The sequence below is a fragment of the Melanostigma gelatinosum genome (assembly GCF_949748355.1).
Source record: "Melanostigma gelatinosum genome assembly, chromosome: 11".
Lineage (NCBI taxonomy): Eukaryota > Metazoa > Chordata > Actinopteri > Perciformes > Zoarcidae > Melanostigma > Melanostigma gelatinosum.
In genome coordinates, this window is record NC_136644.1 from 22,224,407 (window position 1) to 22,240,520 (window position 16,114).

At 43.2% G+C, this 16,114-nt stretch overlaps 1 protein-coding gene across 1 annotated transcript in view; it reads left to right on the top strand.

The window, feature by feature from the left end:
• The window catches only part of LOC306784047 (protein sidekick-1-like), a gene marked incomplete at its 5' end in the record, with an annotated part of 201,815 nt that overhangs the window by 151,886 nt on the left and 33,815 nt on the right, over nucleotides 1-16,114 (top strand). Inside the window, 8 exons of the mRNA XM_079277863.1 lie at nucleotides 1,785-1,980; nucleotides 2,866-2,964; nucleotides 4,331-4,522; nucleotides 7,921-8,042; nucleotides 8,152-8,264; nucleotides 10,041-10,191; nucleotides 12,540-12,780; nucleotides 14,028-14,143. Of these exons, the coding sequence (XP_079133989.1) occupies nucleotides 1,785-1,980; nucleotides 2,866-2,964; nucleotides 4,331-4,522; nucleotides 7,921-8,042; nucleotides 8,152-8,264; nucleotides 10,041-10,191; nucleotides 12,540-12,780; nucleotides 14,028-14,143 (1,230 nt within the window). The remainder of the gene's footprint in view (nucleotides 1-1,784; nucleotides 1,981-2,865; nucleotides 2,965-4,330; nucleotides 4,523-7,920; nucleotides 8,043-8,151; nucleotides 8,265-10,040; nucleotides 10,192-12,539; nucleotides 12,781-14,027; nucleotides 14,144-16,114) is intronic.

Below are 16,114 nucleotides of genomic sequence, written 5' to 3' on the forward strand. Positions count from 1 at the left end.
GAGCCATGAATTGAGATTTTTGACACTAATTATGTTTGTGTCACAACTTAAAGGGTGTTCAGTCTCACAATGAAAATGTTCCTGTCTACATATATATAAAATGCAACGCTTTGCATTGTGGGATGAGCAGAGATAGTGTACATGGCAGGAATGTGCAAAAGCCTAAATGGAGTTGTGGTTTATGAATGCTGACATGTCGAACTGACAAGGTGTTTATGTCTTACTGGCAGGTACAGTGGTAGATACTTTGTTAATTAGAGCATGGACAGAATACCTCAGTATTATATTTCAACTTTTCATATAGACAGTTGAAAGAAAGCCTTTTATGTAAACGTACGTTGTAGAACGTAGACTGGTGGAAGACAAAATATGGAAGTAGTGTTGAAATCAACACTCTGGAGAAACTCAAAGCCAGTGCTGTCAGAAAAGTTGAAGTTATTGTGATCAACATTAAATCTCAGTCTTAGCATTTCACTGGACGGATGAATATCATTCATTCATTTGAAATGCACTTATTTTGTCTCGGGGCTTCCAGGATAAGTAATATAGTTCGATCTCTATTTCTTAATGTCTGAGTCTGGAACAAGTTCGATGATGGGGTTTCTATTTGCTCTTCCTGCCATAGCTACGCATCAGTGTCGACTTAAAATGACGTTCGATTCAGGTACCTTTGAGTCTGAAGATGAAAAGTGAGGGTAACAAGTTGACAATCCTGTCTGATATCAGGCAAAGATAAATGTAATGAAGAAATGTTTGATTTGTGCATTTATTGGAGTGAAGATAGACCTACAGTTCAAGTTTCCACATCACTGCCAACAAGATAATAGGGAGTCATACAGTGTGGAGAGAATTAGCGTCGGTCACACACTGCATGCCGTCAGTGATGCATGCGAAAACAATGATGCGGTTCTGTTATGGTTACATCATTTACTGTGCCGAAAATAAACCAGGAAAAAGCACATTGAAGCTTCGAGACAGCAGGGGAGACGCTGGAGGTGTTTGCAGAGCATTGAGGGCTCAGAGTGGCACGGCGTTGTGCATACAGGTCAGAGGATCAAATACAGAGCGACTGAGACGCAGAGGTAATGACTGCATGTAAATGTCTCGTCAACCAAAAGACATTTTGAATTATTGAATTATACACAACTTGTTCTCCCACGAAAACTTGGCGGTAACTTCACATCTCAGGCAGTTATTGTTTAACCAGGAACTATAAATACGGCTCCATATCACAGTGTTGCCCGTGGCTTATCTCTCATTATGAATATTTAAGTGTATGCTTTTCCCTGTTTGTTTTTGTAAATAACGCAATAACGCAAACCAAACTGCTGTGGTTCTGAATATGAATCAAGTCTTACAATAGAGACAAATTAACTTTTCATTCGGTTGGAGTGACAATCAAACTTAGTGTTTGTTCTCAGATGTTGTTATGACTGCTAATGGCCTGCTGGCAGGAATTTATGTTCATTCATACGTTAATAAATGCTTCAATTCGAGATGCAGATAAACTTTTTCAAGGTAATGAAACATGAATGTTGTTTTGCCATTCTGACAAGTTTGTAAATCGCATTCGGCAGTTTGGGACTTTCATTTTTTGGTAGCCCGGAGCTAATGCTGCTTGATTCAAATGATGATTAAACAAAACAATAATGGAAAAATACAACAAGCCAATAACTGTGAAAGACATTTTAGGTGTCGTGGTGACCTGCCGGATGAAAGAAGATTCAGCTGATTTTACTGGGAACCTAGATGTCACCACTAACCATCTTTCTCACTTCACACAGCTGCTGGTCTGGCCAGAGCAGTCTCCGGAGAGCGTCATCGTGGTAACCATCACCCCAGACTACCCCAGTTCACGCCACACGGGATTAGTCAGCGGACTCAAGAAATTCACCTGGTACTTTGGCTCCACCCTCTGCTTCACAACACCTGGAGACGGGCCCCGCAGCCTGCCCACTCTGCTGCAGACACACGAGGCTAGTGAGTACACACACACACACACACACTTCAACGTGAACAGGACAGAACACAGAACAGCCTCTCCTGTGAATAATAATGACAGTGTATTGACTTGTTTTGTGTTCAGTCCAGCACAGCTGTGTACACACAGTTTTCTCTCAGGCCCCTACTTTCTTTTGTCTCCCTTTTTGATCTTTTTGTTCTTAGCCCCCCTCCCCACTTCCTTTTTTGTCCACTGTGTCTTTTTAAAGGGAATTGATTCATATGTTGTCAGACATGCCGGTATTTATAGCGTTCTGCTCCGTGGATAAACATAATAGCTGCCACTCCCAGTTGCGAGTACACATGCACACAGTCGCACCGTCAAATAACCCCAAAAGCCCATCGGCAAACAGACAAGCAATTATTAACAACCAGCAATTATCGAGTGGAAAAGGGATATTAGGATCCATGTGTACACACACAAAACAGTCACACACACACACTTCAACACAGCCGTGGACTGGTATTGATTGGGTGCTGGGTGTGCTGCAGGGTTAACGGTGGGTGTAATTCTTGCTTGATGATAGCTGTCTGTGTGTGTGTGTGTGTGTGCGTATTTGTGTGCGTGAGTGTTATTGAATGTCTTCGATGAATAGCTTAATCGCTCTGCAGGGAGGGTGGTTAGACAACCATACATGCAATGAGAAATGACAGGCATGCGTGCACCTGAGTGCACCTGAGTGTGTGCGTGATTGTCAATGGCGATGTGATTAGGAGGTGGTGTGTGAAGTTGAAGGGCAGGAAGTAATAGGCTGCAAGACAAGAGGGCGGTGCGGAGGGATGATTTCCAAAGACCGTACTGCTGAAGAAGTTAAAAAGCTAATATCGTGTTATGTGATCTGAATTTGTGATTTCTTTTTTCAGCACCTGGACCCGTTCGCCGCCTGAGCTTCAGTGAGATCTTGGACACATCGCTCAGAGTCAGCTGGGTCGAGCCTGAAGACAAGAACGGCATCATCATCGGTTAGTTAGACCGTTTAAAGTCTCTTAACTCTGTAATGAGGGAAGCTTTCGGTTTAGTTCGCATTTTCTTCCAGAAACTCGATGGAATGTACTTCACTTTGAACATTTCAACGACAAAAAAAGAAAAATGTATATGTGAAAGAAATATATAAAAAAATAAGAGTAAACATACACAACAGACATAACCACTCTCTCAGTCCAAGAGCATTTTTTGTACATTGCCAGGAAGTGAAATATTTCCTGCTTTGTACATGTTTGTGCAGTCTTGAGTTCCACCAGATCCCTAAATTCCAATGCATGTGAGTGTGTTCCAGATATCCAAAGTCGTTTACTGTCCTTATGGCTCTTTTTCATGTCATGCATAGTCATTGTAGGGTGCTTTTGTACAGTAGGTGTTACCCCACACTTCCACAGTAATTCCAGTGAACAATACAGGGTGTACAGTACCTTATGATCCAGAGTGCAGAATGACTAATATAGGTATAAAAAAAAGAAGAAGTGAGCATCCCCCGCAGCAGTGAGAGAGGAACCCTAAAACTTTTATAGTTTCTTCTGTATTCAATTAGTCTTTTCTGTCTGGCGTCCGCAGACGTCTCAAACACTGTTTTTGTACATCTCATTCATCATCGGCTAATCCCTTCTCTCTGCAGCTTGTCTTTTCACATTATCTCCAACATGCCCTCATCCCACGCATCCCAACACCCATGGTGTTGTTTGTGTGGCGCATCACAGAGCTCAAGCCCCCCCCCCCCCCCCCCCCCCCCCAAATTCATTTTGCCTCAGCTCGTCCATAGCTCTGTTAGGCAACGCGACAAGCTGCTGTGAATTAAGCGACTTTTCACTTCATCAAGTGTGTATGCTTTATGTGTCCGTGTGTCGACATGGCTAACATCCATCAGGCACCTACAAAACAAGATCACAGAAACGGCACCAGGCTGCAGCGGCTTTACAGTCGGCTTCACGCACTCAAAGAGGAGCGGGAAAGCGACAATTCAATCGAGGTCACCTTGCACATTTACTCTTTTTCTCCTCAACCTGCGTTTCATCCAGCACCTGGTGAGCACGGAGACAGATGAGGGTCCATTCACCCTCTCCAGGGCTTTACTTACAAGTGGCCTCCGCGTACACACACACACACACACACACGTTAGAAGGTGGTGGAGTGTGATGCATGACTCTGAAGATGCGTAGGGACAGACAGGGATTTTGACTGTAGTTACCCCTCCAGCGCTCCCTTCCTCCTTTTTGGCTCCACGCCTCTCATTATGCGCAAGCGTGTGTGCCTGTGCACGTGTTTGTGTGTATCCGTGTCTGCTCGTGTCTATATACGCCTTCATTAACCCAGCGTGTGCTCTCCACCCTGCAGGCTACGTCTTGTGGTGGGACGTTTCTGGCGCCGAGTCGAGTCGCGAGGAACGTTCGCTGTCCAACTCCACCCTGCAGTACCAGCTGACCGGCCTCACCTCCACCACCGCGTACACACTGCAGGTGGCAGCGCTCACCGCCGCAGGGCGGGGCGTGGTCACGCCCTCCACCATCTCCACTGGAGTCCCACCAGGTACATTACATACACACCAAAGAGCCGCTGACAGTGGATGTTAAAGAAAGGCTCTTCTCCTGTGTGTGTGCGCGTGTGTGTTGCAGAGTAAATATGAGTGATGAGCCCTCATTGTCTTTCCTCAGGCTGATAAGTGGCTGTTACTGTGCATCCATGAATCATCACCCACACAACCAACACACACACATCCACATGCACAGGCACTCGCAAGAGTTAGTTGTTTACAGCATCTTACAGAGCGCTTTAGTGTGTGGTTTATTTGTGCGTGTACCATGTGCACGCCATGCTTGTGTGCATGATGGGTTCGTATGATTGGACCAAGGCCAAGTTGCAATCATTATTAGTGCTGATTAACTGCATATGGCAAAGTGGAGGGAGTTCAGAGAGGAGAGAGCAAGAGGGCAAGAGACAATCAAAGAGCAGGACTGAAGAAGGTAGTGCAGATAGTTACATAATGAGGGACGAACAGAGAACACAGAAAAATGCAATCTCCAAAGAACAGAAGACCAAAGTCTCTGGACTGAGAGAAAGCGGAGCAGAATGGAGGGATGAAAACTTGCTCATCCAGCGGGATTTTTGTCCTCACATTTTCTGATTACTAATTTATGAATAAAAGCAGTAAAAGAGTGAAAGCAAGATGGATACAGACAGTTCATAGATTCAGAGGTTATTCATTAATTCATGAAAGCAAAAGACTGAAGGAAAGACGGAGGACTGAAGATTAGGAAAAAGAACTAAAGAATGAGTGGAGAGAGAGAAAGAGAGAGAGATCTACCGAGCATAGATTCTTGTCTTGTTTATTTATTCATGTATTCATGGAGTTGAGAGAATTTTGTCATTCATCTGAGCATGGCAGCTGAAATCAACATCCCCGCATTACAACCATTACAAGTTTGCTGCATGCACTTACGGAGCAACGGCTGCTGACAGCTAAAATTGTGTTGCGTCGCACACACGCGTGCCATGCCGTATCCAGAATAAATATTGTCTTGTTTCCGTATTGACTGGACCCGGTCATGTCATATAATCTCTTTACAAAAAGAAACAAACCGATATTCTCCAAAAAAATCTGTCTGATGCGTCCCAGTGTTGTGGCGCGTTACAGACACACGCCGTTTGATTTAAAACGTCGGCTTTACAGATCTGTATTCTGCCATGTTCAGCAAATAATGATGCTGCAGCAGAACCGGACGGATTGCAGTCGCTCACACCACAGCACTTACACCAGCCAGAGATACACAGCACCGACCAAACACGGTGGAGAGAAGTGGCTGGAAAGTGGGTCTGAAGTGCTCGATCTTGTGACGAGTGAGACAATTCAGAGCGGAGTGGATCGTGATGATTTTTGATTATGCCGTTTTCATTAGCAGAAACAAAGCTCTCGTGTATTTCAGTTGTTAGGACATTATTTTATTTTTTTTAAACACACACAAACAAAAACAGGATCTCAGCCCAGTCTGCAGAGCAGTTGTCAAATGTGCCGCCTGCCTGACCAATGCCAAGGCAATTCAACAGCTGTCAGTGAAGAAGTCTATTCAGAGCCGGCCATAAATTGCGTGTGGCATTTGAAAGGTGGAGGTGTAAACCTTTTCATTGGAATATTTAGTTCTGGTTGAAGTGTGCATAGAAAACGTATTATTCTTCCTATTTGATTTATTCCAGGTGAACCAAAAAAAAAGAGGAGAAACTCACCATCCGGAGCAAATATTAATAGTCTTCTGGTTGCTTGTTGTTGACCAGAGTCGGTGTCGCTCTATATGACAGAAGCTTGCAGAGTTTAGCGCCACATGCCAAGGAACAAACTTGCTGCATCATTGATGCTGCTGTCAGAGTATTGTCTTTGTACTGTAAGCAGATTGACTTGATTTCTAATTGTTCTGTCTTCTAATTATTGCAACGTGATCTCATCCCTATTAGTCATGTATTGCCGCTCCCATGGGGGGGGGGGCAGCCTTTAGCGTAGTATCTGGAAGAAACCGAAGGTTCTCACATGGTTAACGTGGTTGTGATAAACGAATCCTTTGTTCGTCTCACAGCAGCAACGGGGACAATGCAAAAACAGAGACATCAGTAAAACAAGATATAGAAAAGAATCTAATCTAAATATAACAGCAGACAGACTGAATGGTTGAGCTTACATTATTGCACATATGAAGTATTGATATTGCACAGTGGTTTACATTGATGTTGCTCATAAATGAATGAAGGAATTGTCAGTTAAGATTAAGTTAAGAAACCGGTTAGGTTTAGGAAAAGGTCAGGTGTTGGGTTAAAATAACTATAGAAGTAACTATAGAAGTTTTTTGCATAAAGTACAACAAATGTTCTCTTTGGGAGGAAGGGAACTGTAAGATACAAAGATATGTTACACCTGACACATAAAGCAGCTATACACATACACAGAGCTGACAACATGGAGCCTGTCAGCTCCATGTTGTCAGCTCTGTGTATGTGTATACTTGAGGCGTATTGGGTTTAGATTTCTCAGCTGAGCCCTCACTTAGTTTCCAGCTTCTCCTCTCCGTCCAGAGCGGTTGTGCGGTTCAGGCAGCCACCACTGGTCAGCCACATCGCACTTTTCCTGTCACTCATTCATTTAATGGAGATGGAACAATGTTAGAATAAGAATGGGTCAAATATAATTGACGAGGCTTGCAGCCTACTCAGACATTTATAGGCCTTAAATGGACTTCAGTGAACTGTGCATTTAATTCACCTCTCGCCTCCGCTGGTGTGCAGATTTATCATTCTGTATTGTGTTGTCGACCTTGGAAATATTAATTAAATTACTCTGACCAAGACAGACGTGCAGCGGCAGCGTAAGCACCTGCGCTTTAGTGAAATTAACGTTTTTCTTTCTGTGACCAAACTTTTGTTTTGTTGCACGAGCACATAGACATATTTAAAAAAGGCTCACTCTTACTGAAAGGCTTTTTTTTGAAGTCATTATTGGCGACATGATTTCCTAATTCTTCTCTTCCTACTATAAATGTTATTGCACATGTATTAAAGATGAGATATGTTGCAGTTCCGACCATTTTCTTTTTTTATGAAAGCAATATTTTGTCTTTCATTCATTTCTTTTGATCCATTCCTTTGACATAATTCTCCATGCTGTGATGCTACCGTCTTTTTCTACTTGAACAAAGCACTTTCATTTGTTTCTATTCATTTTGCAAATAAATTGTTATTGTTAATCGTTGCTGCAGCACCAGCAATTACTTTATTTCAAAGGATTTCTAACTCTCCATTGAAATATCACAAAAAAACACGAGCGCAACGATCCCGCGGGTTTTAGTCAATAGATCTTTTATGTACGAGCTGCATGAGAGCAACACTCTCTGCTGTTCTCGGTAGCTTTGAGTAAAGCAGTGCTCCTTCTGTTTTTCTATCTGCAGAACTCCCTGGTGCACCATCTAATTTAGTCATCTCCAACATCAGCCCTCGCACCGCAACACTCCGGTTCCGCCGTGGTCGTGATGGCAAGACCGCCATATCGCGATGGATCGTAGAAGGCCAGGTGCGTGTGTCCACGTTTGTGCACGTGTCCTTTTCTGACTCGCTGCTGATTTTGAAACGCAACTGGAGGACAAACGTTTTGTGACATACGATGTCCTTTGAATGAACAGGTGATGAAGGAGGATGGAAAGGAAGAGGTGTGGGGAGTTGTCTACGAGAAAGATAACCGGCCTGATGCAGACACGCTGGAGGTACCTGACCTCACGCCGTTCACCCAGTACAGGTGAGCAGCAAACATCCACCGCCTACACAAGAACATAGTTTACCACCTACACACACACACACACACACAAACTCACTCACACACATCTCACTCTCCGCCAGTTTCTGCAGCATTGCAAGACTCAGGTGAAGTTAGATAAATCACACAGACTCACAGAGAGACAGTTCCATCTTGAGACTTTTCTGTTTGTCAGCACCTTCACAGCTGCTGCATGCAGATCCTTATTACCCTCCCGCAACTTGCTAGAGGGAAGAGGAGGAAGGGGGGGGGATGAGGGCAGGGGAGAAGGTGATGAGACAGTGGGAAGGGCAACAGAGAGCATTAAAGAGGGGAAGAGATACAGGGATAAGAGACAAGGAGAGGAGGAGAGAGGAGTGTCTTTAATCCCTGCTCAAGGGCCGTGAAGCGCCTGCAGTTTATAAACGTGATCTATTGTCACTCTGAACAGCAGCAACACTTCCTCCCTCTCTCTCTCGCTCTCTCTCTCGCTCTCTCTCTCTCCATCTCTCTGTCTATCTTCTGCATGTATCAGTCTATCTGTCTATCGCTCCCTCTTGCTCTCTGTATCATTGGATTCATCTGTAATGGGATTGCGGTGTGTGTGTGTGTGTGTGTGTGTGTGTGTGCACACGATGTACACTCACAGGGATTATGTTGTCACAGGCGACACCATTGGGACATTAGATGAAGTGATGCACTTGTCTGTATTTCATATCCCCCGCTTTAAGTCCCTCTTAACGCCCTGCTTTCTACCTCCCTGTACAGCAGCCAGAACTCACAGATGCAGTCTCTCACATGCAGTCTGCACGTTTTATCACTCACACCGAAGCACGGCTGCATTTAGAAGTTACGAAAGTAACAAATGCTCCCTCGTGGCTGCGTGTGTGTGTGCGTGGGTTTGTCACCGAGTCTGTTTGGTTATATCTCTTTTTCTCAGACATCTTAACAATGTGCCAGTGGCCTTTTCAGAAATTCTCTGGTGGAGAGTTCCAGCTGAAGGATGCCATCTCGTAAAATGTGTTGCAGTTGTGAAGCAAATAACACGAGTATAACAAATGCCCTGAAAGGTCTAAAATAGTTTTTCTTCACTCTAACCGTGAAGTCTGGTCGTCCGGTTGACATGTCCTGTGATATTTTGATTGAGTGCATTACACTCTGTTATTGGGTCAAGCGATCTCTCGCAATTGTATGCCTATAAAGTAACCGCTTCTACAGCAACTCTGTTAGTCAGTTAACAATATTAGACATTAGATATTGGAATATTAAAAAGCTCACCCCCATGTTCAGCTTCAGACCTGTCGATTATGAACTGAATTTTTTTGTCATTATGTGTCCTGACAGGTAATCCAGCGATTTAGTATTGTACTATCATGCAGTTGGTGGACTCAAAAGAGACAGATTTAAGAAGAAATGTCGACATATTAACAGCAGAGGCTAGTTTCAGTCAAGCTCTGAAAACACTGGATCCTACATTACCCACAATGCAGCTCAATATCATCTTTTTGTTAGACCTTCCCTGTCTGGTAAACACCCACATATTGTAAACTCCACAACCCCAGTGTGTAACGTATGCTTTTTGTTCGAAAGTCTCCAAACCTCAAGAGGCTACACCCTGATGAAGTCCCTATGACATCATTAGGGTGTTCTTTTTTTTCAATGTTGGAGGTCACCCTCCAGTAGACATCATGCAACCGTTATCACTGGATAAGTAGCGCTCCTCATGACAAATGCACCAAACGTGTTGTCCCCTCTAACTGTGCTCTCGGCTCTCACCAGGTTCAGGATGCGGCAGGTGAACATTGTCGGCTCCAGTGCCATGAGCGCCCCCTCCAGGCTGATTCAAACCCTGCAGGCTGCCCCTGACACACACCCCTCTAACCTCACCCTGCTGTCTGCCACACAGACCAGCCTGCGCTTCAACTGGAAGGTACTGAAACACATGAACACGCATAGAGACACACTTGCCTCTTTTAAACAGTTACGCCTCTCTCTGCCCCTTTACGGTCATTCAAATAGTGCTAATTTGAATTATGAGGACTCTCTTTGCGCTGCATATCTGTGTATTTGCTCCTATTGTAACATCAGTGCATGTGTGCGTGCGCACGTGCGTGTGCACTCACTAGCAGCAGGACTGAACAGGTTGACAGCCCATAATCAGTGTCTCTCCTTGTTATCAGTGCTAACGCTAATCTGTCCGATTTTGCGAGCACAAACTGCAATTTTGTCTTTACTGTCTTTTCGTATTTACTCTTGTTCCTGCTCTTCGTCTTTCCATCCCTCTCTCTTTTACTCCCCCCCCCATCCGCTCTACTATTATAACATAAATGGAGAGCAGAGTATTTTTCCATTTAAGAGTTGGAATGAGAAAAAGAGCCTGTCAAATCAGACACTGAGACGCTATGGGCTACCTGTGCAGCATGCTAATGGGATTTTACCTGCATGTTAGTGCCCAGTCTGAGCTTTGCTTGCTTTTCTGCTGGAATGAAACCATCACAATGGTTTTAGCTAAGGCTATTATTCTAAGCTGCATGTTAAGAGCAATAAAGCTAATGTGACATTCTGTATTATAGCTCCTAAATGCTAAGCTGAGCTAAATCACTGGGGTATTTAAAATAACTGGGTGTTTCACTTCCTTATCTGCAGCGCAGCACAGCGCAACCACTGTACAATGTTGGTGAACATCTTCTGACTGAACTTCTCACTCATGTGCTTTCAGGGCACTGAATAATAGGTGGTTTTGCCTGCAATGCATAATGGCGTGGAGGTTCACGGGCAGAATAGGGAGGATGAGGTGACAGGGGAAAAGTATGGACAGCAGAAGAAGGGAGGGTGACAGGAAATGAGAGTGGAAGCGAAGAGAGGATGACAGAGTGTGAATAAAACAGGGAAAAGAGGGTGATTGAGAGAGGAAGATCAGGGGATGGAATGTCAAAGGGGAGAAGACAGTAAAAGGCTTTTAGGATGTACTTTAAATTTAGACATGTCACATAAATAACCATATTCTTTAGCGCTACGTAATGCCTTTTCGTGTGTGTGTGTGTGTGTGTGTGTGTGTGTATCTTTGTTTATATTACATTGTGAGGATCTAAACTTGATATTCCACTCGTGTTGTCAGGACCCAACTCTATTCTGGGTATGTTTAGATGCTGCCACTGCAGGGCACCAAAGTTCAAAAGGTTCATCTCATAGAGGCTTTATTTTAGAGGCCGTTAAAAACCTATTTTCTGAGTCAGCTTGTTGCGATGAGTTATACATGATCCCAACATTTTCTGACAAAGTTAAAGCAGTTTTGGTTATTTCACATATAAAAACATTTTTGTTTTTGTCCTTGCTTTTTGCGCTGGTTTGAAGTGGGCGGGGCCCTGCTAGAAAAAGGTTGTGTCACATATTTCTCTCAAACAATGAAAGTTTATTTGATCAATTAGTTTGCTTTTGTTGCCTGGTGGCTTTCAACCAAATCTGATCAAACCACACCCACACCGTCTTGATGTGTTTTTAAGTATAACATTAATCTGAGCACTGTCTAGTCTTTGTGCATGAATCGGATGAATACAGTTCATGAATGTATGTGTGTCTTTTTGGTTGTGCGTGTATTGTATTTTTCCGCTCCGCTAAGGACCCGTTGTCGTATTTTATATTTCTCCTAAGTACAGGCGGGTTATCGCTCCATGTTAGTTATGAGGAACTGTGTCTTCATGGAGCAACAAGCTGTTGAATGTTAACCAAATTATAATTTTACCAAAATTGGTTTCTCGCTCAATCATCCTTTTCAGCTCTTTCTCTGTATAGACAGTTCTTCTTTCATCAATCACAAATTAATTAAATTCACAGAGTGAAAGGATGGCACCGAGTGGTCAAGTGCTCATAAATTATAAGACACGGATCAGTATTGGCACACTGGCCCTAATTTATTAAGCTTTTGTGGAACAAGGTTTACATTATTAAAAAAAGAATCTGCCTCTGAAATTATCGGAAAAATAGCAGATATCTTCCAAGTCTGAGTTTATTTCCAGTCTTATCCTTAACAACATTTTATTTGTTTGGCATTTTTAAACAAGGATCATTTGGAGTGCCCCTTTAACTGTGCTGTCTGTTCTCACCAGGTTTAGGATGCAGCAGATGACATTATCTGACAACATGACCATATATAGCAGTGAATACACACAGTTTTATCTGTAAAGTATGGCTAACATGACAGTAAACTAAACACAGTCACTAAAAAAATACAAAAACAGGAATGCCCTCTCTTTACTCTGCTCTTTTGTTACCCTCCAGCCTCTTCCAGAGTCCGAGTACAACAGCAGTCCAGAGACTGTGGGGTACCGGCTCAGACTGTGGAGGACAGACGGCCAGGGGGAGGACAGGACAGAGGATGTGGAGCCAGCAGGGGGGACCAGGGAGACCACCGTAGAGGGCCTGAATCCCTGGACCCAGTACCAGGTTCAGATACAGGCTTACAACTCCATAGGACCTGGACCGTGGAGCGACACTGTCGCCGCACTCACTGCAGAATCTGGTACAAACACAGACCTCAATCACTCCTGTTTGTGTCCAGCAGAGCTGCCTGTTCAATATGGTATTAGCCGGGTATAAGAAGTGAATGGATGAGGAATAAAGTGCACAATTACCATCCCTGAGTCTCTCATCCTGCCACCTCTCTCTGCCCTCTACACTCTCCCTCTATTTCAGTGAGGGGAAGATTGACGGAGAGAGGGAGGGGGAGGGTTGGATGGCGTTTCACATTCACCAACAGTGGACCGGCGAGCTGTCAGGGGACATTTTGTAGGTCCACTGTTGGTCGTGCTTTAAATCAGTACTGCCCTTCAAGCCCCTCTGTATTCAAATGTAAATTGTGTTGGTTGTTGTGAATTTGAAATCTTGACCGCACAGAGGACGAATCTCCTGTATGTATGTGATGATAAAAAAAAAAATACAAATGAAATAACCCAAAATAAAGTCACTCAAAAGGTCAATATGTCACATGGGTCATGAGCTTTTGACAAACCTTCAGTCACGCTGAGGCTGTTTTTGATCCAATTTGTCTGAAGAAGGAATTGGTGTGCTACGGATGAAAATATATAACCCGATGGAGACAGCGGAGAAATGTTTTGTCATATCTCATATCAATTTTGTTCATCAGTGGTAAATGACTGCAGGCATAGAAGGTTGTTTTTTTCTTTTTGCTGTCTCTGTTGACACAGTGGGATTCTGTTTCTTGAGTGATTGTTTTGTGTTTGTCTCTCATATTCTCAAAAACTCTGCTCACGTCTCCAAAATCTGAATATTGGAGGGGGAAAAAATGCAGTAAAGTGGCACCAGCAGAGTTTTCACTGTTGCGTCATGCAAATTATTCATACTTTAATTAATCAGTTTTGTTTATGTCATACTGGGTTTCGCAAACTATTATTCTGCTTAAAAACTCCTATTTGGGGGGCATATATTTCTCTCTTCATTGATTTTGATATTGCATGCCGTGAATTGAATCCTGTCAGGAGCACGTATCTGGGTGATTTTGCTCACTGTTTCGCATTCATAATTATAATTCTATTTTGTTGCTGCACATAATATAGGTTGCTGTGTTGCCTATTCTTTTCATCAGCTCATTGTGTCAGTCCTGTGTGAACATATTTTATGTTGTTATTTAAAAAGGATCGTAAATCTATTATTTTTCAACATGACTAGAAATAGTGGTCCTTACATGGTCAGGGTAGAGGGATAGTCCACTGTTGGTGATGTAGGAATGTGTGTGTTTGTGCTCTCCAGTTCCATCTGGGTCTCCGACGAACGTGACTGCTGAGGCAGTGAGTTCCAGCAGGATCCTGCTCAAATGGTCTGCTCTCCCTCCGGCACAGAAGAATGGAGTCATACTTGGATACAAGGTGTATAAAACACACAAACACACACACACACACAATCCCACCCTGACCCCCTCAGCCCATTATCACTTCCTCCAACACCTTCGCACACTTTCACGCGCACACACACACAAAGAGATGCACAAAGATATGCACACAATAACATCCAATATAAGCCGAATATGATGTAATAGCCTGTAACGGCTCCATTTTGTTCTTCCTACAGAACTGCTTCTAAAAGCACCCCGCCTCAGTTAGTATGTCTGGGGGAGTGTGTGTGTGTGTAACTGTACACATACATATGAGAGAGGCTTTAATGTGTAATACCCTTTCATAAAACTGCTGTAGTAGAAACAATAGCTGGATTATTCATTTATGAAAAATGGACAATAATCCATAAAGCCTGATTGTTTTTGGGAAGTGCTTTGTTTGTTTGAAGAAAAAAAACATGCAGCTGAGGCAAGAGAAGCATATTTGTTGTGTGTACATGCATGGTGTGAATATGCTTTGTAGATCCTGCATTCGTATTTAAGTCCAGACTTGTGACCCACTTAAGCAACACAGTTTACAATCCACACACGTCTGCCAAATTTTCTTGTATTTCCGTACTAAGTCAGAGAACACTGTCTTGCTGGAGCTCCCTGACAGTGACGTACTTAACATATTAACATATTCTTATGTTCAGGTTCGTAAGAAAAGGCTAGATAAATGCTGTTGATTGTGAAATGCCAGGTGCAGTCAATTTTTACCAAAGTGCACCACTCACTGGCAGTCACAATTCTCCTGTTACACTCCCACGCACACCCTCCACGGGACATTATAATGCACTCCACTTCCTTGTTTTATTTTAAAACAAATAGAAGATACCTACCAGTTCTCTGTATCTTTTGCAACATGGCTTTTCTGGTGCAGTTGCATATATGTAGCACCCCTCAACACCCTTAGAAAGGAATTTAACATGGAGAAAGCACTCGCAAAATGTTGCTAATATAAATCTGGCATTGAGTACAGCTCTTAATCACCACCCCAAACAAAACACGGCAAAAGAAAGCTTTAAAAAGAAGGAAATGCATCTTCATTTGCATGGACATGGTTGTGTTATAAATACATAAATCTACTGAAGAAACAGGCTGTAAATGTGTGATATGAGCCGGCCCCATCCAGTGTTTTAAAAATGTTGGTGTAGAATTCAGGTCATATTATCCACCATGCCCAGAGCACAACACACACTCCCCATCTCTGTGTGTGTTTTCTTGTTCTCTCCTGAGGATCACGCTGCGCAGTATGCCTACCATGTTAATAGATGAGACGTGGCCGCCAGCAGTATCTCTTCAACACCTCCCATCCCTTCGTAGACGTTGAATAGTTCTCCTGCCTCCTGCAGTCCTGCCACGCTCTCCTCATGACGATTTCTGTTTTTAGACACTGAAGAACCGACATTTCCCTTCAAAACCAAATGTGACAGGGAATTCATCAACATGAATAAAACCGAGAGAACGAGCAAGAAAGCACACTTCTCTTTTGACACATAATCATGTTGCCAGTGAACGAGCACTGTGTGCTGATTTGTTTTTTTTGCTGGTAGTAGTTTTTTCTTATTGTCAACAAATCCCATGAAAATACCAAAACTAACAGGCATTGATTCTGTATCAAAAGCTTGATGTGGCCTACCTCCATTGTCCCAAACACATTATTAGTCCAACTGTTACACCGGCTGACATGTTCCTTCATTGTGATGCTCTCTGCTGTGCAGTTTGTAAAGCCCTTTGAGGCATATGTGTGATTTTGGGCGATATCAATGTTTATCCATCATGTTTGACTGAAACCTTCATTGCCCAGCTGTTATGGGACATTTCTGTGCTTCCTTTAAAGATTAAACAACATGTTCCTCGGACTTTTTTTTAAACCTGCAACAACTGATTTCTGTGCCACATTCGGGCAGCATCAACAAAACACTGATATACTGTGAAAGTCTTGAGAGCTTTTACACTAAAA